Raw genomic sequence first — 21,570 nt, forward strand, 5'->3', positions numbered from 1 at the left:
AAGGCAACTTGTTCCAGGGAAAGTAAAACTTCACTCTGTTCTGAGTGTTTTAGGTAACTTTACCACAAAGCTTCAAGGTTATAAAAATTCTACCCAAAAATGTGTTTTATTAATAAAGAAAGAAGTGGGTTATTTCACAAAGAAGTAAAATCTTTTTGGCACTCCAAGTCCGTCAAAACAGCACAGAATTATAAAATATTAAAGTGCATAGAGTAATGGTAAATATCAATAATAATGTCAAGTCTGCCCTTTTCAGTATCCCTGACAAATAAAAAGTGAAAATACCAAAAAATAATAAATAATCAAACACTGAGTCGGTTCATTGAGATGGACGTGCATGATGTTTGTGCAGGTGGCCGGTACGACTGTTGGAACTTACAGGAAGTTACGATGATTGGTCAGATTTGTGGACTGAATTGAAAGTTTGTGCAGAATTCAGGGGGATTGACTGAATTTGCATTAATTGTTGCTTCCTAGAGGGACTGTTTTTTGTTTTTTTTGTTTTTTTTAAGTTGGTCTCTTTTTCCTGTCAGTGTCAGTTTTGGTTGAGGAGAATACAGGACTTTGACAGGAATCATGATTTATTAAATGTGTTTGAAAACAACAGGATCCTGCTTCCTGAACATCTGAGGTAGTGTAATATTTCTTTGATGAACCGTTTAATTAATTCATTAATTCTGTTGACTCTGTTGTTGTTGCTGTTGCTGAAACAGATAAAGCTTCTTTTTATCGTGTTGCTGAGGCATGTTGACCCACTTACGCCAGATCCTATTAACAATTAAGGCTCACTGAACACATATTTGGTTGAATTTGAGTGAGTCTGACAGGAGTGGCCCTGTAAACTGGCTCCGTTACAGTAAACCATGTGGTGCTTTGCCATCATTTCAGAGTTTAGATTACCAAAGAGTCCTGTGAGACCGCTGAGGAGATCGACTGGTCTCTTTCGACTGTCAGCAAACTGTAACTCTCCATCACGGTGGAGCTGAGTATTGGCCACGGGGGAGCGTACTGGTCAATGAAGCTTTGAGCCACATATTAAAGGTGTGTATGTTTGCTGCAGAGTCTTGGGAGTGTGTGTGTGTGGACACGTTTTGGTCCCGGCTGTGGATGTGAATCAACTTGTAGTGGGAAGAGCTGGCATCGACATCATTAATTAAACTGTGGGGGATGATGACCTTTGCTAAGCATTCATTACAGGGAGCAGCCCATGGGATAGATATATCCATTGTGCCATGCAATGAGTAAGTTGTCAGAGGAAAAGATGTTTGTTAGACGGCATTTAGTTGAGTAAATTAAACCCAAATTGTTGTACCTGTGTCCTTTCTCCTCTCCTGCTACACAGACGTGACGTTCTTCACTATTCCCATCAAGCAGCTGCGTTTGTGTTTTTGTTTTTCGTGCTTCCAGCTTAGTTTCTTCAATCTGGGCACAAATAACACAACTTTACACTCTCAAACTGCACACAGATGCAGTGTTCAACGTTAAATTGTACTTTCTCCTGTATAAACTGTTTTATTTATTAGCAATTGTCACGTTTAATCTGGCTGCAACGTCTTTAAAATGTCAGAATATAGCTAAAAATGAACATCCCAGCTTCTCAAAGTTGGAGGTGATGTTTTTAAATGTTTTGCTTTGTCACACCAAAATCCAAAGATATTTAGTTTAATCTCCATATCTGAGAGAGCAAAAGTACAGTATTTTCTGCCATTATTGCATGGAAATTTACTTTAACAATTAATCAATAATCAAAATATTATTTCTTTTAACAGCTTGCTTGATGAGGCAGGTTAATTGTTACATTTACTAGCCTGACATTGCATTTTATTTGCCCCAGGCAAGCAGGCAACGCTGATTGTTGAGCACTGAGGTGATTTACTTCTGTGGAGATAAGGATGTACAGTCAGGTGACATTTGTTGTCATGGTAACAAAAATAAACACATGGTTAATTTTGTTTCTTTGACTGCTGGATGTCCAGTCAGTGCTGATGGTAAATGTAGTCATCTGAAGCAACAAATTCATCAGTGCTGCTGTATTGACTAAGAAGGCTGGGTTTTTCTGCTCACAGATTCATGCCGTCAGCACCTACATGTACCAGGATGCACTGCTTGTGACTCCCTCACCCATCTGCACCACTGTAGCTCATACTATTATCATTTGTTGGCTAAAACATAGAATTACCTACATGAAAAATTGGACTCGTGTATAAAGTTGTGTTAACTCTGTGGGGCCACCACATGGGTACATGGCAGGCTGGGCAGCATGCAAGGGTGGAGATCTATGTGTGCAGACACCTGACGCTGCAGACTGGTTCTTGTGGGTCGTGGAACGTCGTCGACGTTTCCAGTGGGTGTTGGACTCCGCTGAGGTTACCTGTTGTCCCTGATCCTGTTCGTGATATTTATGGACAGGATCTCAAGGCACAGCTGAGGTGAGGAAAGTGCAGGAGCCTCAGAATCGCGTCTTTGCTTCAGCAGGCACTGTGGCAGTTTGCAGCCAAGTGTAAAGCCGCCGGGATGAGAGTCAACACCTCCAAGTCTGAGGCTGTGGGTCTCTAACAGAAAACGGTGGATTTCTTTGTCCAGGTTATCAGTCAGTTGCTGTCTCAAGTGAAGGAGTCCATGTACAGGTTGTGGTGAAAAGCGAGCTGAGCTGGAAGGCTAAGTTTTTGTTTTACCAGCCAATGTACGTCCCAAACCTCACCTGTGTTCCTGTCTTCAGTTTTGGGTAGTGACTGAAAGAATGTGATTGTGGATGCAGATGGCTGTAATGAGTGTTCTTCGTAGGGCTCAGCCTTAGAGGAGCTCAGACATCTGCAGCATAGAGCCGCTGCTCCTTCACGCTGAAAGGAACCAGCTGAGGTGGTTCAGGTATCTGATTAGGATGCGTCCTGTACAATTTCCTTCAGAGGTTGTCTGGGCACGTCCAACCGGGAGGAGACACCGTGGTAGACCCAGAACTCGCTGAAGGGATTACATATCCCATCTGACTTTGGAATGCCTCAGGATCCCGCAGGAAAGTTTTGCCGTGGAGAGGTATGTCTGGGATACCCAGCTCAACCGGCTGCCACCGCAACCCGACCCTGGATAAGTGGAAGAAAATGGATGGATGGATGGAAACGTGTTATCTGCACGCTGACTGAAGAGACTATGCTGAAAGCACGTATATGTCACAGTCAGAACCTCCTTGATTTTTTAATTTACATCGGGGTGTTTGGTCGCTGATCTGTACAAAATATAAAAGAAGTTCCCAGTAGAATGCCATATTAACAGAGAATTACAAATCAATAAAAAGTCAGTGGTGGACATATTTTTATTTCTGTTTTCTTGTGTTCCTTTTTAATAGACAATTAAGGATTCGCTTCTGGCCAGTTCAACTGACTAAACATCAGATTCAAATGAGCACATTTGTCTGTATGAAGTCCAACAGATAAGAACAGATCAGAGCAGAAACTCTGTGCCGTGATTTAGAAATTGTCTGTAAAGTTTACTTGCAGAGTTGTTGGGAGGCACAGAGCCAAAAAAAAGGTAGAAAACAATTTCTGAAATGTCAGTATTTCACAGGAGCATGTCAGGCTCCATCATTATCAGGCTGTTTCAACATCAGACCATTTTAATAATCACACTGATAGGAGGTCCTGATAGAAGGAAACCAGACAGTTTGCAAAAACAGACCACAAAATAAAAATATGCAGCTCTTCAGACATGATGCAAAGAGTTGCATTTCAACAATCAAAACAAACCCTCCATCATTTCATTCGAGTGTCTGAGCTCCAATTGTGAGAAAATTCCCACACTGCAACGAAAAAATGTCCCTGTGCCTGTGTCGCATTTTCTGAGTGTTTTATGATCCTACACTCGTCACTGGTGATGCAAAATGACAATAATTCATAAGTGATCACAACTTTCTGCCCACTACATAGTAAACAACAGAGTTCTGACTGAGCGAACGAGGGAGGGATTTTGGACGCAGCCTCTTTGCATTGATAGACATTCAACAAGACGACAAAGCTTTTGTCATATATTCTCTCTGACAGTAGAGACGCAACATCAGCACATTTCTGCCTCCCACCTTTGCAGATCAAAATAGACCCAAAGAAAAGGCAGCGAATGAAAGCACTGAGGTGTGTGTGACCAAAGGAAAATAATAATTCATGAAAGACCCATAAATACCACATTAGGTGGGAAGCAGCAATCAAATGCCTCAAAGAAGTTTACAGATCAGAGTCACAGAGGAGTGCTGCACGCTGGTAGATAATGGAAAATCATTTGCATTTTCTTCTGCCACCTTTTTGGAACTTTGTTGTAAAATCTGTGCAATGTTTGAATGGAAACATATTTTTGTCCATCACCAACAGTGGACCACCGAGTGTGCAGGCTTGATTACAGTCTTCTTCTCCTTCTTGCAGAAAATAAGATATTTGGTGAAAATCACAAATCCAGAAATTCCTGTTTGACACTGTAAAAGTTTTTCTTCTAAACACAGTGTACGTGTTAGAAAATAGCTGCTGAAAACATGTGAAAACACTGAGAACTGTTGGACTGAACTGTGACAGAGCCGTGGTCCTCCAACACAAACTAACACACAGCTTTATTTATATAGCACAGTTCGTGCATAAACAAAGTGCTGAACATAAAAGCAGAAATATTAAAACATTTAAAAAGCAAGGATAAAGTAAATTAAATAAAATGAAAGTTAAAACTGCAAGGTAAGACAGAATAAAACAACCATCACTTAAAAACACTTCAGGAGAAAGCAGTTGTAAAAGAAAAATGTTTTTTTCCCAACAGATTTGGAGTTCCTGAGACCCTCTGGCAGTTTTGGGGCATAGTTAACAACAGCAGCCTCTCCGTGCCTTTTAGTTCTAACCTCCAAAATAATCAGGAGGTATGAGTCAGAGGATTTTAGGGACCTGGCAAGCACTTATATCTTGACCATGTCAGACAGATAAGATGGGGCCATTTAGTGACATAAAAAACCAAAGCAAGAGTTTTAAAATGAATTCTGCAGCCGACGGTTAACCAATGTAATGATTTAAAGACTGGACTAATATTGAAATTGTGACACCGACAGCTCCACCAGGCTCTCTTCTGCAGCTAGATTGAGTTCAGTCAGAATCATTTTTGCTTTTCTTTGACTTTTGCTTTCACTTTACGACACCTGCATCGTCTCTGTTCCTGTGTTTGTCATGGCTGAGCAGCAGGGTTGTGACAAATTTGAACTTCAGGTCTCTCACAGTGAAGCACGAGAATCATTATCCTATAGTACAAGGTGTTTAGGTTTTTAATCAGTAACTCACTCTGAATCAGTCTGCAAGAAGGGGCAACAACGCCTGTATTTTCTTTGAAAACTGATTGTTTTTCATGTAGACAGGAAAATGATGTCCTTGTTTTATAACTCTGTTATTGAATCTGTTCTCACCTCCTCTGTGATTTCCTGGTCTGCTAACCTGAATCACCGGAGTCATATTGTGAAGTTGGCTGACAGGGTGACAGGTGTCCAACAGACATATTTTTGACCAGCGGTGTCTTTGCAAGGCCTGGTCTATAATGGACTGTAAAAACCCCCTTCTCCATGATGAGTCTGTGACTCTTCCTTCAGGTCGTAGATTCAGATTTCCCCGGTTCAAGTACAATAGGACTAAAAACACCTTCATCCCATGTGCACTAACCCTGCTAAATGTGCACATGTAATTTGCCATTTTACTGGAATCATTTCTGTTTTTCTCGTCTGTCTGTACTTTGGTTATTGCTTCATGTTGTTTTTATTTGTGCTGTTTTTTATCTTGTGCCCTGAATGCAAGTCAAGTTTCCCCTCTGGATAATAAATAGTCTAAAACTGAATCTGAATCAGTAGATCCAATATGATTCCTGTTTAATAGCAGAATATATAAATTACTGCTGCTTCTTCTGGAGAGGAGTCTTTACTGAGACTGCATGCAACATCAAATGCAATGCAATTAGATGACTCTTCTTCTAAGAAATTGGTGTTTTGTAGTAAAATCTGAAACACACACAGCACAGTTAATCAATATTTTAGTGAAGTTGCAATATGGCTTTCTGCAATTTTTGAAATGCAGGAGGCGCAGAGATGTCCTGTCCACAACATATTCTACAGACTTAAAAAAAATCATATTGTAGTCATTTTAACATGTTTTTCAATCAAAATAAGAATAATGATGTAAAATTGATCATTACCTCTAATATTGCAAATCATATCACAGTATCAGTCAGTGTATCAGTCAGCCCCGCCTGTTTTTGCTCAGGTTCTCTTTCTCAGCTAAATTCATTTCAGTCAGTGTCATTTTCACTTTTGTTTGACTTTTGTTTTGCTTTTGCTTTCCATTATTTATTGTGGCTGAGAAAATTTTGGCAAATTGGTGCTCGTCTGGGATTTGAGAATCATACTCCTGGAGTACGATGGCGAATCATAATCCTAAAATCATAATCCTGGAGTACTGGTGTTTAGGTTTTTAACCAGTAGATCCAGTATGATTCCTGTTTCGTAGCAGAATATATACATCACCACCACTTCTTCTGGAGTGGAGCCTTTTCTAAGACTGTATGTTACATAAAGACACAATAGTCTTTTCTCAGAAATGAGTATTTCTGAAACCAGTGATCTGATTGTTTCCTGACTGTTCATTTTAATAGGGTTACTTTAGATTGAGAGTATGTGTCTCTGTTTCAGCAGCGCCGTACGCTATAATACATTATATCCTCTTCCCTCCATAAACCTATAATACCAGTGTCTGTACCACATCTTGGCAGCTCTGTCTAAGCTCACTGTCTGACAGCTCTGCACTGCTAAACCCTGATGTTGAGACATTCATCAGGGCAGGGGAAATATTGTTTGACTAACAATAACAGTGTTTTTATTGATTTTCTGTCACTGTGAGTTGCTGCTTATGAGAAATGGCACCCGACGAACACAAAGCCGACTGAACTCTCGCACACAAATGGAAATGCACTTTCACGCAAGCGGGGACACGTTCACATACTGTACACACACACACACACAACCACACACAACCACACACACACACACACACACACGCACGCACGCACGCATTGTGGAGTTACTTTACTTTTCATGAACTGCAGTGATAAAATATGGCAGAGCTCAGGTAAAACCACTGCTGACTGAATGTTTGATGGCTCTGAATTATCTCTCGGTTTAATCCTAAGGAATATCAGATGGAAGCTTCCACCTGTATGTGCTGAAATTGAATTAATTTGAGGAAGTGAATTCTCTGCAGTTTTGGTGTCCTCAGGTGCATCTAACTAGAAGGTGATGATTAAGACGTTGTTGGAGTGCAACATTAAGAGGAAAAGTACAGAACGTGGGTTGAAAATCTGCACTGAAATCGCAGCAATGGGAGAAAAACAGAATAATGATCTACACAGAAATATTTTTTCATACAACATGGAGTTTTTAGGAATTATTGATCAATAACCTTGTCAACCCCTGCAGACTGTGGTCATTTTGTGCCTGGACCCTTAACTTCTGCTCCAAAAACATCATCTTTAATGTGTGTGTTTGTTCTGAGTGTGTTCTCCGTCTGTCTTGAATGCAGGTATCCTGAGGTCCAGTCCCACCGCTGTCATCCACCGGGGGTCTTTTTCTGGTGATAAAGTTCAGTTTCACAGCAGATTATCATCCACCACACTCATTTCTTGTCTAGGTAAGCTGCATGTTGTGTCTCCGGGTAACATTTTTTGGTTCCTGACCTACATTAGGTTTGAATTGTTCTCTTAGCACAAATTTAATCTAGTATTTATGTCTGTCATGCTGCTTGGTCTGAGCCTTCAGTATATAAAACAAGAAGTATTTTCTTTCCAACTTAGACTTTTCCAGGTCTGAAAAAACACTTAAAGGTCCAGTGTGTTAGATTTGGAATATATTTGGATTTGGAATATAATATTTATGAGTGTTTTCATGTGTGTATAACCACCTGAAACTGAGAATCATTATGTTTTTGTTACCTTAGACTGAGCCTTCCTTATCTACAGAGGGAGCAGGTCGTCTTCCAGGAAGGCCGCCATGTTGCACTGCTCTTTTTCTACAGTAGCCTTGAATGGACAAACCAAACTAAACACTGGATCTAGATACAAACTTTGGCGTTTTGTGCAAGTTTCACAGCCACTGTAGGTTCTCCTTCATGCTTGGAAGGGGAGGGTGAGGGAAGGCATTTACAATCTGCTGGCTCATTGCTAGATGCCACTAATTTCTACACACTGGTCCTTTAACCCTTTAGGCCCCACTAGAATCGTAGAATTGCAGCTATTTCAGTGCTCATGCATTTTTGTTGCCTGGTGCTTTATGAAGGAAGGAATAATCCTCCTGGAGCTCTTTAGAAAAGACAGAGTTTTGTCCGCGGTGTGACGGCTAACGGTTAGCTACTGACAGGTGCTGTCAGAAAGAGCTGCCAGCGTCAAAGCCTATGACGAGTACCTGTGACTCATAAGGTAACTGAAAACCAGAACAATCCAGGACAAGCTGGAACTTCTCATCACTGTATTGCAAGCTAACACAGTGAAAACACAATCAGTAAATGTGATTATATAACAACAAGGCAAGTTTATGTATATAGCATCATCCAGACACAATCAAAATGCTTTACAGGAGAACAGAGATACAATAAAATAAAACATGAAGAGAACATTAAAACTTCAAAATAACATAAAGACAAAAGGCAAAATCAAGCCAATAAACAGTTAAAACATTACGGAAATCACATTTAAAAGAACAGAAAGAATTAGGTGGAATACTTTGTAAAAGTAAGGTAAGGCAACAGTTTTACTAAAGTTAAGATTAAAATATAGAAACTTTAACATAAGTAGGAACATTTGACTCACACGGGAAAGATTATTGATTATTTATCAGCTGTCAGTTGTTATGTGTGGGCTGAATTTTTGTTATTATATGTAGGAATCTCCTTTCTTTCTCTGACAAAGGCTCATACTTTTTTAGTTCTTTTGTAAAATATGTAAATTCTTGCCAAAATTTGGCCAAAGGTGGGAGCTCATCCTGAAGAACTGAAAGAAACACCCAATAATACAAGTCAGCCAGGGAAGTGTTTTTGCTCTGTATAATTTTGCCTTATTACAAACCATGACCTGTTTTCCACCCACAGAAATGTTTCTATTATTCTGGTTAATTATGAACAGTTAAATAAAAAATAAATACACATTTTCATGTGTTTTGCTCTGGTAGTGTTTTCACAAAATGTCCAATTTCATCACATCTGAATATCTGAATAACAATAAAAGCCTTTTTAAAAGCGTCATTTTAAGATTACAGTTTCTCTAATTGAGTTCTGGACATGGCAGAGTTATTCTGGCAAAATATAATAAATAAATGTGCACAAAAGTCTTCATAAATTAACAGTATCACACTGAGAAGTCATTTTTATGCTTGACCCAAACTTCACCCAGCACATATTCATCTGTCTCTCCTGCTTTAATGTGCAATTATCATCATTATTGCAGTTTTGTCGGCAGTTCAGTTTGTGTCAAAGTTAACTCATCATCACCGTCGATTCATCTGACGGAGGCTGATTCGCTGCTTCACCTAATTATACCTGTCTGCAGCCTGTCTCCTCACACCAGACACCTGTAAGAAAAACACAAACACGTCCGGCTCGTCTCACGTCTCCTCATGGCCTCCATCGCTCACATTACACATAATGAGAACGCTCCGCCAGATGTCCACGAGCGGACATCAGAATGTCATTCCTGTTCGGGACGGTGTGGGAGGGAGGATCTGGCTCGTACCACCTCTGTCACTCAGGGGTTTATTCATCATCACCATGATTTTCTGGGGCTGTCAGTGTGCGCGCCGCTCAAATGGCCCGATGGCATGAGGAATCGGCCCGCTGTGGAGTCTTATGTCACTGTCATGCCCACAGCTGCCGTCAACAACACTCCCAGGAAACATTCATTGTGCAAACAGTTAGAAGATGCAGGTGCCTCGATGGAGATAGTCGTCCTGCGGGGCTATTTGGAATTCAGACAGACGTGAGGGAAAAAAAAAACAGGTTTTGGTAATAATTTTGTCAGAAATTTCCATCTGTATTGCCTTAAATTCCCCCCTTGCATCATAGCCATAAAGGTGACAATAACAATAATATCTATGAAGCTAAAAATTGATGCCACATTGAATTCCTGTGAGATTCGGCGTCAGTGAAGACGGATGTTTCCCCGCTGCTGCCTTTACTGTTGCAGCTAACCTTTATGTAAAGCAGCGAGTGATTTCTGTGGAAACAAGATTGGTTGTGTCAGACACACAACCCCACATTGAGCTGCTGCTTGCAGAGACGTGTTTACTGATTGGCATTCTCAGCAGTGCATGCGTTACCCTGCTATTTTATATTTGCATAAAGTACAGGAGAATTCAACTTTTCAACAGCGCTCTTTTCTCCTGACGTGCATTCAGCCGCCCTCCCTGTTTGCTCCTCGGAAAATAACAGCGGAACACCCCGAGCACGAGTCTCATTGCCTTCTGAATCGGGTGTTATATCGTTCACATCTCAGGAAATCTCCATATTTACACCCTGGTTGCATTGCTTTCCCTGTTGCTTTTTGTATTATGACATTGCCCGCCGACTGTGACACAGCCTGCTGATGCTGTTTTTAAAAGTGCTGCTTGTATCACTTTTATCTCATTAGTTCCACTGATTTGTTTTTATCAATGGTACTCTGCTCTGCACCACTCTTGTAAAACACAGTAATTACATTTCTTTTCCTTCCAAACCGATTTACGGCCATGCAGTGAACCCTTTTTAAGAAAAGATAATAATGTTCTTTTCATAGTCAATATGTAGTTTTTATGCAAGCTTTGGATTGTTAACGACAAATAATTTTTATACATTTATTGGTCAAAAAAAGATTTTAAAAGAAAAAGAACTGACTCTGATCAAATACATCACCTGTTTATTTCAGAGATTGTGTTGCACATGGAAGGAGTGGAGGCTTTAGGACTTAAATGGATAGTTCAACCAAAAATGAAGATTCAATGACAATTCAATTCAGTTTAGTTTTTTAGTCCACAAAACACTGCTGGAGTTTCACAGAAAATGGTGTTGCAGTATGGCAGTGAATGGTGACCAGTTTTCAAACATAAAATGCCTTCATGCTGCTCGTCTGGTGTAATCCTGACATGCCGTTTGCACACCGTCACAACCACACACACACACACAGTTCAGACAGTGTGCATGTGAACGTGGCTCCAAGCTAAAGATCTACAGCGAAGATTCAGGCTAAAACATGGTGGAAATAACATTTTCACACTGTCAGCTTGTCATGTTGGGGCTTTAGGAGGCTTGGATCACACCAGACAAGCAGCATGGAGGCATTTTATGTTTGAAAACTGGTCACCATTCACTTCCATTCTGCAACACTGTTTTCTGTGAAACTCCAGCAGTGTTTTGTGGACTAAAAAACTAAACCTGACCTTCAGTCAGCATGAGGGTGAGTAGATAATGACTGAATTTTCATTTTTGTGTGAACAAAAGAAAGGGCTTTCTGACAGAAACTAAGTCTGACAGACACTTACTCATTCGGTGAGTTTAACTCATTAATGTAAAGCAGGCAAACAAAAACAGTTATTCAACCAGCAGCTGTAGTATTGTTGTCAGAGGAGTGAGTATTTACACTTCATGTTGACTTGATCTCTGAAGACATATCACTGCCATTTTGTGATCGATTGCAATAAATATATAGCAGAATTCTCCTTCACAAACAAGCTAAAAAGTAAAAGAACATTTTTAAGAAAGCTTTTGAATAAGAAAATGTTCCTCTGGCAGGTGGTTCCACAGCAGAACAAAACAATCAGCAGGTGTTTTTTTTCCTGATCATCTCAGACAGCAGTTCAGATAATATTTCTGGGGCCCATGAAAGGCTTTAAAGGTAATAAGTAAAATCTCAAAATCAACCCTAGAAGTAATGAGAAGCCATGACTTAAGGTCATTAAAATTGTAGTAATGTGATCTCTTGTCTTGGTTTTTGTCAGGAGTCTCGGAGTCTATTAATTGGCTTCAAACCCCCTGACCTTAAATATAAACAGGGATTTGATGGAGCTCGAAGGCGGTGAATCCAAGTAAAGTACTGTTCTGTTTCTGTAAACACTTAAAAGCTGCGTAAAGATTAAATTAAAGTTTACTGCAGCGTCTCCACCACCTGCTGCTGTTTGATTCTGAGCTGACAGAGATTCAACATCATACCTACTGATTCATATGCCGCCTGCACTCCTGTCAGTGCTACCACATAACGAGCACCACGCTGGCTCTGCCGAGGGGGGTGCAGCCTACGAAAGAGAAGGTGCTTAGATACTTAACTTATACTGAGAGACTATCAAAAGTGTTGGTTCTGCAGAGGAGCACGTATATATCACTATACATGCTGTTATTAAATTGTTGATGGTGATACTTCAGTGTGTAAGCAGTGTTTTACTGTTGCAGCTGGTTTAAGTGGAGCTACTTTTAACTCAACTTTTAACTTAACACAATCAAACTGTAGCTGTCAGCTTCATAATGATGCTATATTTGCACATATTGATAGTAAAATCTCCACATATATACAAAAATAAATATCAAAACTACAATAAAAACAGTAATACCTGTTCAGTGATCAGGTAGTCCACTGGGGACGGGACGGGGACGGGGTTTGTATACTCACTTAAAGTGACGTGTGACTCATGTTGCACAATATATGAGCTGTCAGACTGACAGGAAGTTTATGTTTAACAGTTCCACAGCTTTTGGTAAGAAACTGTTTTTCAGTCTGTTTGTTGTGGTGGGAGGAGCTTAAACAGGTGCTGTCCAGGGTGTAAATGTTCTTAGACCTCTTTAAACATTGTGCGCTGTGAAGGTGTTCTTGGCTGATCCTGGTTTCAGTTCAATATCATATGATATTGATCTGTATCTGTGATCAATATCATATGTCCATTTAACACATTCAGCTACATTTATGTTGATCAGAGGTGGGATGTAATTAAGATCAAATATTTGTTACTGTACTTAAGTAGATTTTTCAGGTATCTGTACTTGAGTGTTTATTTTTCTGGCTTTTTTTTTTACTTTTACCTGATCTGTACTTTTTATTCCTTTCATTTTCAAAACAGGTTCATTACTTTAGTTTTAATATATTTGACATAATAGAACAAGAACAATGTAAAAGACATAAGAAGTCAGAAACGACATAACTAGACAAAAAAGACATAAGAAAAAATTATGTTGAAGATCTAACAAGACAAGAACGAGGTAATAAAAAAGTAATGAAATGAAAAAGACGTATCCGGACAAAAACGACAAAACAAAACAAAACAAAAAAAGATTTAAAAAGATGAAAATGACGTAACAAGACGAAACAGACTTGACCTCAGAGAAAAGGTGAGATTCAGTGAACGACTTTTTACTTTTATGCTTTGATTAAATTTCAGAGCCTGAACTTTTTCATTTTTACTGCAGTAAAGAAATTAAATTGGTACTTTTACTAAAGTCTTTTTTTTACACAAGTATTTAATTGTAAAGATGACATTTTCACTTTGCTTTTCAACAATAATGTATCATTGAACACTGAATCGATATATTGATCCAGATCAATTTATCATTACACCCCTAGAAAGTATATTTGCCAGGTAAATGCAGCCAAATAGGAAATATATTTTCCTCTGAAATGTAGTGTAATAGAAAGACAAAATAGCAAATATTGACATTCTCAAGTAAAATACAAGTATATGAAAACTGTATTAAAGTACGGTGGGTGAGTCTCAGGGTCAGGTGCAGTTATTTATAATAATGAACTATTTTTAAGAGCAGCGCTGACACACTGCTGAGTTGTTTTTTCAGAGTCAATCTGAAAGTTTCCCCTGCATCTTTTTCTTTTCCTTATTATTTTTGGAGATTGCAAACAAATGCCTGCCTGTTTTTCCTCACGCCTTGATGCCGACGTCGTGTTTTGTTTCCACTGTTCGTGACTTATCACACAGTGTTTTCCTATTTTGCAAATTTTTTATTTTGGGGTAATAGTGTTTCTCTGACTCATGCACACCACACTGCACTCTTTTAAAGGTGAAATCTGGTTCCTCACTGTGTTTCTCTGCTTCCCCCAAAGGACGGAGGGAGGAGGACGATGGGGGCCGGCGGGGTTTCCCCCCGAGCCCTGCTGTGGCTCAACCTGTTCAGCTTGATCTCTGTGGCGTCGCCCCTGAACCCGGATGACCCCAATGTGTGCAGCCACTGGGAGAGGTCAGTTTTTCCCTCAGTTCAGTCTCTTCCTCTTCAACATTCAAAGTGAAATAACAGCGCTCTAAACGCTGCAGTGAACTAATGGACTCCCCGCCACAAATCAAGACTGAGGGTTTGCCAATAATCAAAAGCAAAAGGGAAAAGGTTTACTCCTGGGGACATACTGGGGCCGTAAATTCAGAGCGATGGTAATGTGACTGCTTGAGTGGTCTCACCACTCAGTGCTACGCTGAGTAAAAGCACAATGTCATTTCTGATGAGAGCGACGCAGAGTGCAGGTGCTCTGATCGATAATCCCTCAGTGTAATCAGTAGGAATTGTGGAAATGGATATTACCTCTGATGACTGTTACAGTTTTCACTTTCTCGCTAAAGGTTAGACTCAGTTCAGTAACCTTTATTCAACACGCACAGTTAAAAAAACACACAGAGAACAAACTCTCTCTGTCGCTGTCGTGTTTGTTACGGGAGAAAATACCTGCATGGACTGACAGAAAAAGAGAGAAATCAGAAGTTAAAGGGACAGTTCAGCTTATTATCTACAGTAGATGGAGTTCGACACGCCACCAGTTTGGAGAAGCAGCAGGAGTTATGAAATGTACTGGTACTGATTTTGCTAAAATACACTGTGATGCTGACCCTGAGTCCTACACGGGTCCAGTTTTGCAAAACTGAACCTGCAAAGCTTAGTAACACAACTGATGCAGAACATGTTCTCCTGCTGCTGATGGTGTGTTTCCATGGCGATGAGCCTAGCTCGCAGCTATCAGAAGCTAGTTTTTGCACTTTTTACAAGCAGCAAAGTCACTCTCAGTGTCTGATCACAACCAAATTTCTTCCTTAGAAGACGTCCACAACTTGTATCCTCCACTGGATATTTTTGCCTTTATGTCTTCCATTTTATCTCTCAGGTCTCCAACATCGTTGTCAGATCAGATAGCGATGTGATGTTATTTTTTTGCATTATTTTGCAGGATGTGGGGTCAAAGGATGTGTTGTAGACTTTCACAATAAAATTCTGTCAGCTGATTAGACTTATTAATAAAAGTAAAATATACTGCCTAATCATTTTTAACAGGCAAAAAACAAATTATTGCATTGTATGTGTTACGTTAATGTTCTCACCCGCTGCCTGATTACAGTTAGTTCATTTTTTTCTTTACCCAAACACAACTTTTTTGAGGCTTCCTACACTGGTACTCCTGCTGCTTCTCCAAACTGGGGGGGCGTGTCAACCTCCATCTGCACCATGTAATACACTGACTATGGAGGAGTACCTCAGACAAGCACACTTCAAAAAAAATCTGAACAGAATAGTTCAGATTAAAAAAAAACATTCAGGATTTCCAGGAATCCTGATAAAAGTTAAAAGAATATTTAACTTCCTTCCTTCCAGGATTCCTGGAAATCCTGAATCTTTTTTTTTTTTTAATAAAAACATCAACTTAAAGCTTTTAAAGTTCCCCATTAGAATCAATGGCTTTTAAACATTGTTCAGATTTGATAAATAGCACCACAAGGTCAGAGTCCTGGGATCAATACTTCACATCCTGATGATCTGTTTTTAAATGAAATGTTATTGACAAGAGAAAAAGAACTTACCTCTGTGATCCTTGCTTTTAAAATAAGATGATCCTTTTTTGACCCTGCAGAGTGGAAATTCAGGTAAAATACACATCATATTAGAAATATTACCTACGACACTACAGTATCATTCTGAGTTTTCAGACTAACTGGAAAGATCCTTGTGCATCAGGCTGCTTTATTAATTTGATAATGACGGATGTTTCATGCATTTTCTGGGCGTGCTGCTAATCTGTGATGGTATCTTCTGTCCTTCTAGCTATGCAGTGACTGTGCAGGAGTCTTACGCTCATCCATTCGACCAGGTGTACTACACCCGCTGCACCGACATCCTCAACTGGTTCAAATGCACCAGACACAGGTACAGTATGGACGCAGGCAGCTGCATGTTATTTACTCTAAAGCTGCAGAACAATTCAGTAGCTTTTAAACTCATGATTATTTTTTCAGCCAAGCAATTAATCAATCAGTACATGAAATATCAGAAAGTTTAGAAAAATACCTGTCACAAAATCTGCATTTTTTCTGTTCGTACATCCTGCAGCTGAACTTTGACCCTCGTGCTCAGACACCCATCACAATCTGCAGCAACATTATTACTATTTCAGCAACATCGTCTCTATACTTTATATAAAAGTAGCAAATAAAATATGTTTTGAAGTGAACTTTAGCTGTTCTTGCTCATCAAGTGCCAGGAAAAAATAATAAATAAAACAAAATGTTAGGTCAAACTGAACAGAGCCCCTGAAAACTGCTCAAAGACCCTTAGCACAATGGGATTTCCCATTATATGTTAGCATGAAGCTAGTGTCATATGTATATATTTAAAGAATCAATTTAGTAGTCAAAAATCAAAAAGAAGACTCATGTAACTTAAGAGGATTTAGGAAAACCTCATGTCCGTCCTGTTCTTCTGGACGTCATATCTCGAGGACACCTTGAGGCGATTTCTTCAAACTTGATTAAAAAAATTAAAAAAAACTAAATCAACCATTTGGACACACAGATGAACTGATTAGAGTTCGGAGGTCAAGGTCACAATGACGTCACAATCACAGAACACAAATATCTAACATGATGAAGTGATGACATTTTATATGCAAAAGGTCAAAGGTCAACTTCACAGTGACATCATGATGTCCTCTGTCCTCCTCTGTAAAACAGTCTCTAAGTAAAGACAGAATGTTTCTCACTGGAAATTTGCCAAAGAATACACTTTAAATATTAAATTCCTCCAAAGTCCTTCAAACATACATCATTTTGGAGTTTGGACAGACTTGGATGTAAACTTATCTGGCTGACGGAGGCACAGAACCATGAGGCAGTTAATTTATTTAAAATTGTAGTTGGTTAATTTTCTGTTCTGTCTGGGTAATGAAAACTAAAGAAAGCCTTCCTCAGGTTACTGTCTGCAGTTGACGACCTCGAGACGTCTGATTATTTCAAACTTGTTCTGAACTGCAAAAAGTAAAATGTATGAATTTCAATAGAACACAGAGCTTTGACGTTCCGACTCCAGTCCAGGCAGGATTTTAACAGCTTGTTCAACACTAAAAATTCACATTAGTTTTTTATAACAGAACACAGCTTGTTTCTCCTTCCAGACAAAATTATTCCATTATATAAAGATGAGGAGAAACGTCTGTGTCGTTACTTCACCAGTTCTCTAAAATGTTGGAGAAACTTTTTATCATTGCGAAGCACAAATTGTTGGTGGACAGTCAGTCTGGCTTCAGAACAATCAGATCAACATCTATGACATTAATGGAATTAACTGAAGAAATAACTACTTGTCTTGTCTTTACTGATTAAAAAAAGTATTTCAGAGATTATGAAATATTAATTAATAAAATTGAAAGCTGCGGTATAAGAGGAGTGAAGTGGCGAAAAGATATATTAGAAACTGCAAACAATTTGTGCAGGTAGATTACAAATCAGCATGTTTGAATATTACTGAATATTACACGCAATTCTTTGTTCATTATATTAAAGGGATAGTTCTCACAAAGTCATTATTATTAGTCATTTTCTACTCACCCTCATGCTGATTGAAGGTTGGGTTTAGTTTTTCAGTCCACAAAACACTGCTGGAAAACAGTGTTGTAGAATCTCACAAACACTGGAAGTGAATGGTGACCAGTTTTCAAACGTAAAAAAAGCAACAGAATAAAATCATAAAATGCCTCCATACTGCTCATCTGGTGTAACCCAAGTCTCCGAAAGTCCCAACATGACAAGTTGATCAAAAAAATGTTATTTCCACCATGTTTCTAGTCTGAATCTTCACTGTAGATGTTGAGCTTGGAGCCACGTTCACATGCACACTGTCTGAACTGTGTGTGTGGTGTGACGGTGTGCAAACAGCTTGTTGGGACTTTAGACGACTTGGATCACACCAGACGAGCAATATGGAGGCATTTTATGTCAATTCTGTTGTTTTTTTACATTTGAAAACTGGTCACCATTCACTTCCATTGTTTGGGAGATTCTGCAACACTGTTTTCCTGTGAAACTCCAGCAGTGTTTTGTGGACAAAAAAACTAAACCCGACCTTCAATCAGCATGTGGGTGAGTAGATAATGACAGAATATTATTTAATTCAAAATAAATAAATGAAATCAAATCAGTCAAACCATCATACAGTCGAGTTCACTAAACTGTCTTCGCTGACATTCGATTCATTACTCAAGACAGTCATCTCACTCACCACTGTGAGTTTTATGAAAAGGTCAGAAGTTTTAAGTGACAGCATACCTACGTTTTTTATTTTTAAGACCATATTAAATATCTTTAGTTTAATTCAAAGTGAACAACAGTGACACAGATCACAGAATAAGTTAACCTCTTCTGCACTTTACTGCTGGAAAGAAGTGCAAAAGTTGGAGACCTTTATTCCTCTGAATGAATAAATAAACCACTTGCTGCTATTTTTTGATGCTTTTTAAGAAAAGGAGTTATTTGAGCACAAGTGTGGACTGTAAGAAGAGACATTAGAGACATTATGGAGCCCGTCCACATCTCAGACACAGTATGTCTATCTCTGCACATGTTGTACTGTATTCTGCTGCTGAAGCCCAGAGGCAGTCAGTCACTAGTGTCTACAACCCGACACCGGCACTTCAGCTCCGCCTGATGTGGTCATTTTGATGAGCGACCGTCAGCGTGTCGGCTTTAATGACCACATTAAGCTTTATAGCCACCAGTTTAGCTCCTCCAGCTAAGAGCTGAGTCATTGATCTTAAGCTGAAATGTCAGACAACATCAGCGTCCTTGAATGAGTGAAGAGAAACTCCCTTAAACGTTCAGAAGTGTCTTTAAGAAGTGCAGTGATGTGAGCACATTTTTACTATGTTTTTATAGGCCCTCATTCTTAATGGCACCAGGACACGTAAAATGTTAGTTTAAACTTTTTACTAAATGTTGTGGTGCTATTTTAGTGGACAAAAAGCCTGAAGAAAAAATATAAAAATATAAAAAAAAAATACATGAACTTTCAGTCAATATGTATGAATTTTAGTGTAAAACACTCAAAAATGAACTAAAAATATCAACAGAATGAGAAGAAATAAAAGTTTTGATATTATGTCAAAGACTGTATATTGTGTTGCAGAGATATGTGCTGAAGTTAGCATGCTAACCAGCTAGCCTTGGCTCTTCCTGTCTCATAATACCACTTTGTACCTGTTGGAGGTTATAGTCCGACAGCGTAGCTCAGGCCTCCCCTCATAGTTTTAGCTGGGAGCAGCTACGGTCCACAAGCTCTCTTAGCTTTTTTACTCTAATAGATAAACAAAATAAACTCACAAAATGTCAAGAAAGAAAATATTCTAACACTATTTTCCTCATAAAACAAAAAAAATACAGCTGTGCTCCTCCTGAATTCAAATTTTTTCTCTTTTTCAGAACCAAGACAAGCTTTAATGCCTCATTAACTCATCATTAAATACACTTGACAGAAACAAAATTAAACCACTGTTCCAACGATCAAACTTTATTCACTTCATCCTTAATTGACTGAGTTAGATGTGAAAATATTCTGGCACCTCGCTGCCTCTCTGATACCCAACCTCCCTCTCACTCCTCTCCCACTTCCCGTCTCTCCTTTCCCTGCCTGTCACGTCTTTGTCTCGGGAGTCAGAGTCCGGGTCAGAGCTGCTATAAATCACCTCAGGACTGTATCCCCTGTTGTAAAACTGGGGGGCTGTTTGGTCCCAGACTGGCCATGTCTACTGGGCCTGGTTCTGTTTCCCACTTGCCTGACGCTTCACTCCGTCAGCATTCCACATACGTTCCGCCCTGTTTCAGGCCTGATAATCTTCTCCCAGCGGTCCAAAGCTCCTGTGCTAGCAGTGTAAACACCAGCACTCTATGGGTGTCGCTGTGATTTCAGTTAAGGTTGGCTCCAGAGCAACTTATGCAGTGTTTGCACCATTCATTTGTTTTCGCAAATTACCTCAGATAAATGAAATGATGAATGAATACAGTAATGCTAAGTGTATCTGACATTATTGCAAATGCAATGGTCTGAGCAAGCTAGCTGCTGGGTGCTAATCATAGTTACAAAATGTTGCAAATGAATTCCTGCATTTTGACCATTTTCTCATGCAGCTGTATCATTACCTTCAGGGCATGTCTATCAAGTATATTTATATGCTGCAGCAACACAAACACACAGACACACACCAGCAGAGCAGTTTAACAATAAAACAACAAATCTAAAGCTAACAACAAGCTAAAGCAACATGACAATACTGTTACTGGCATCTGACGTACTGCTCTCGTTATTTAGTTGGCTTCATATAAGGCTTCATGTTCACACACTGCAGGAGGAGCCACATTAGCCATGCAGCATACAAATTCTTAATAGGTTAACCTACAAAATAAACGCTTAAACAATATAAAATATGGTAAAATGCATCAAAATTTGGGTTATGAACAGCTGGTATCGATCCATAATTGAGCTTGAACCGTTACTGGCCCTCGTTTTGCTTGTTCAATTCGTTGAAGCATTGGTTTATTCATTTAAAATGCACTGAAGTGTAAAACAAGAAGGGAAAAAGAAAAAAATATGAGCATAACATTTTTTGCAGTTGCCATCTGTGCAGTCAGCTTATCAGTAGTGTGGTATTTCAAAATACCACACCTCCCCTGCACAGACTTCAGTCACCTGGGTTAGCTAGCTGCACAGCTAACTGTGCTAACTAGTTAATTGCAGCTACAGTTAGCAGCAGGTAGTGGTTACTATGGAGATATGCTGCCCTCTGATTGTTTGGAGTATGACTCTGACAGGTGGCTAATTCTTTCACATCGCACCTTTAAGGTGAAAATAGTGAAACTTCACATTATCAGACAGAAGCTCTCCTCACTCTGTCTGTTTGTGTGTCTGTGTGTGTGTGTGTGTGTGTGTTTGTGTGCAGGATCAGCTACAAGACGGCATACAGACGAGGTGTGAGGACGATGTACAGGCGACGCTCTCAGTGCTGTCCAGGCTTCTATGAAAGTGGAAACCTGTGTGTTCGTAAGTTGTGTTGATTCTTTTTTTTAGTTTGGATAAATTCAGCCGAGGGCATATTTCTTATAGATACAAAACAAGGCAATGAAATTATGTTGTGCTTGTTATGCTGGTGGTAAAAAATTGAACTTTAATGGTAAACAAACAAGTTCATTTAACAACTCTTGAGAATTTCTAATTTTTTTTTGCTTTGCTTGCTTTGCAACACACAGTTACAATGAGCGCAGCA

General features: G+C 39.3%; 1 protein-coding gene across 4 annotated transcripts in view; it reads left to right on the forward strand.

Moving 5' to 3' along the window:
* The window catches only part of LOC146332482 (multiple epidermal growth factor-like domains protein 11), a 220,523-nt gene that overhangs the window by 44,277 nt on the left and 154,676 nt on the right, over window positions 1-21,570 (forward strand). For all 4 annotated transcript variants that reach the window (XM_084720356.1, XM_084720274.1, XM_084720427.1 and 1 more), the window contains exons 2-5: window positions 7,575-7,682; window positions 14,113-14,246; window positions 16,089-16,190; window positions 21,247-21,347. In XM_084720356.1, the coding sequence (XP_084576482.1) occupies window positions 14,131-14,246; window positions 16,089-16,190; window positions 21,247-21,347 (319 nt within the window). In that variant the 5' untranslated portion in view covers window positions 7,575-7,682; window positions 14,113-14,130. The remainder of the gene's footprint in view (window positions 1-7,574; window positions 7,683-14,112; window positions 14,247-16,088; window positions 16,191-21,246; window positions 21,348-21,570) is intronic.

Source organism: Lutjanus erythropterus, chromosome 1 (assembly GCF_056507025.1).
Source record: "Lutjanus erythropterus isolate fLutEry1 chromosome 1, fLutEry1.hap2, whole genome shotgun sequence".
Lineage (NCBI taxonomy): Eukaryota > Metazoa > Chordata > Actinopteri > Lutjaniformes > Lutjanidae > Lutjanus > Lutjanus erythropterus.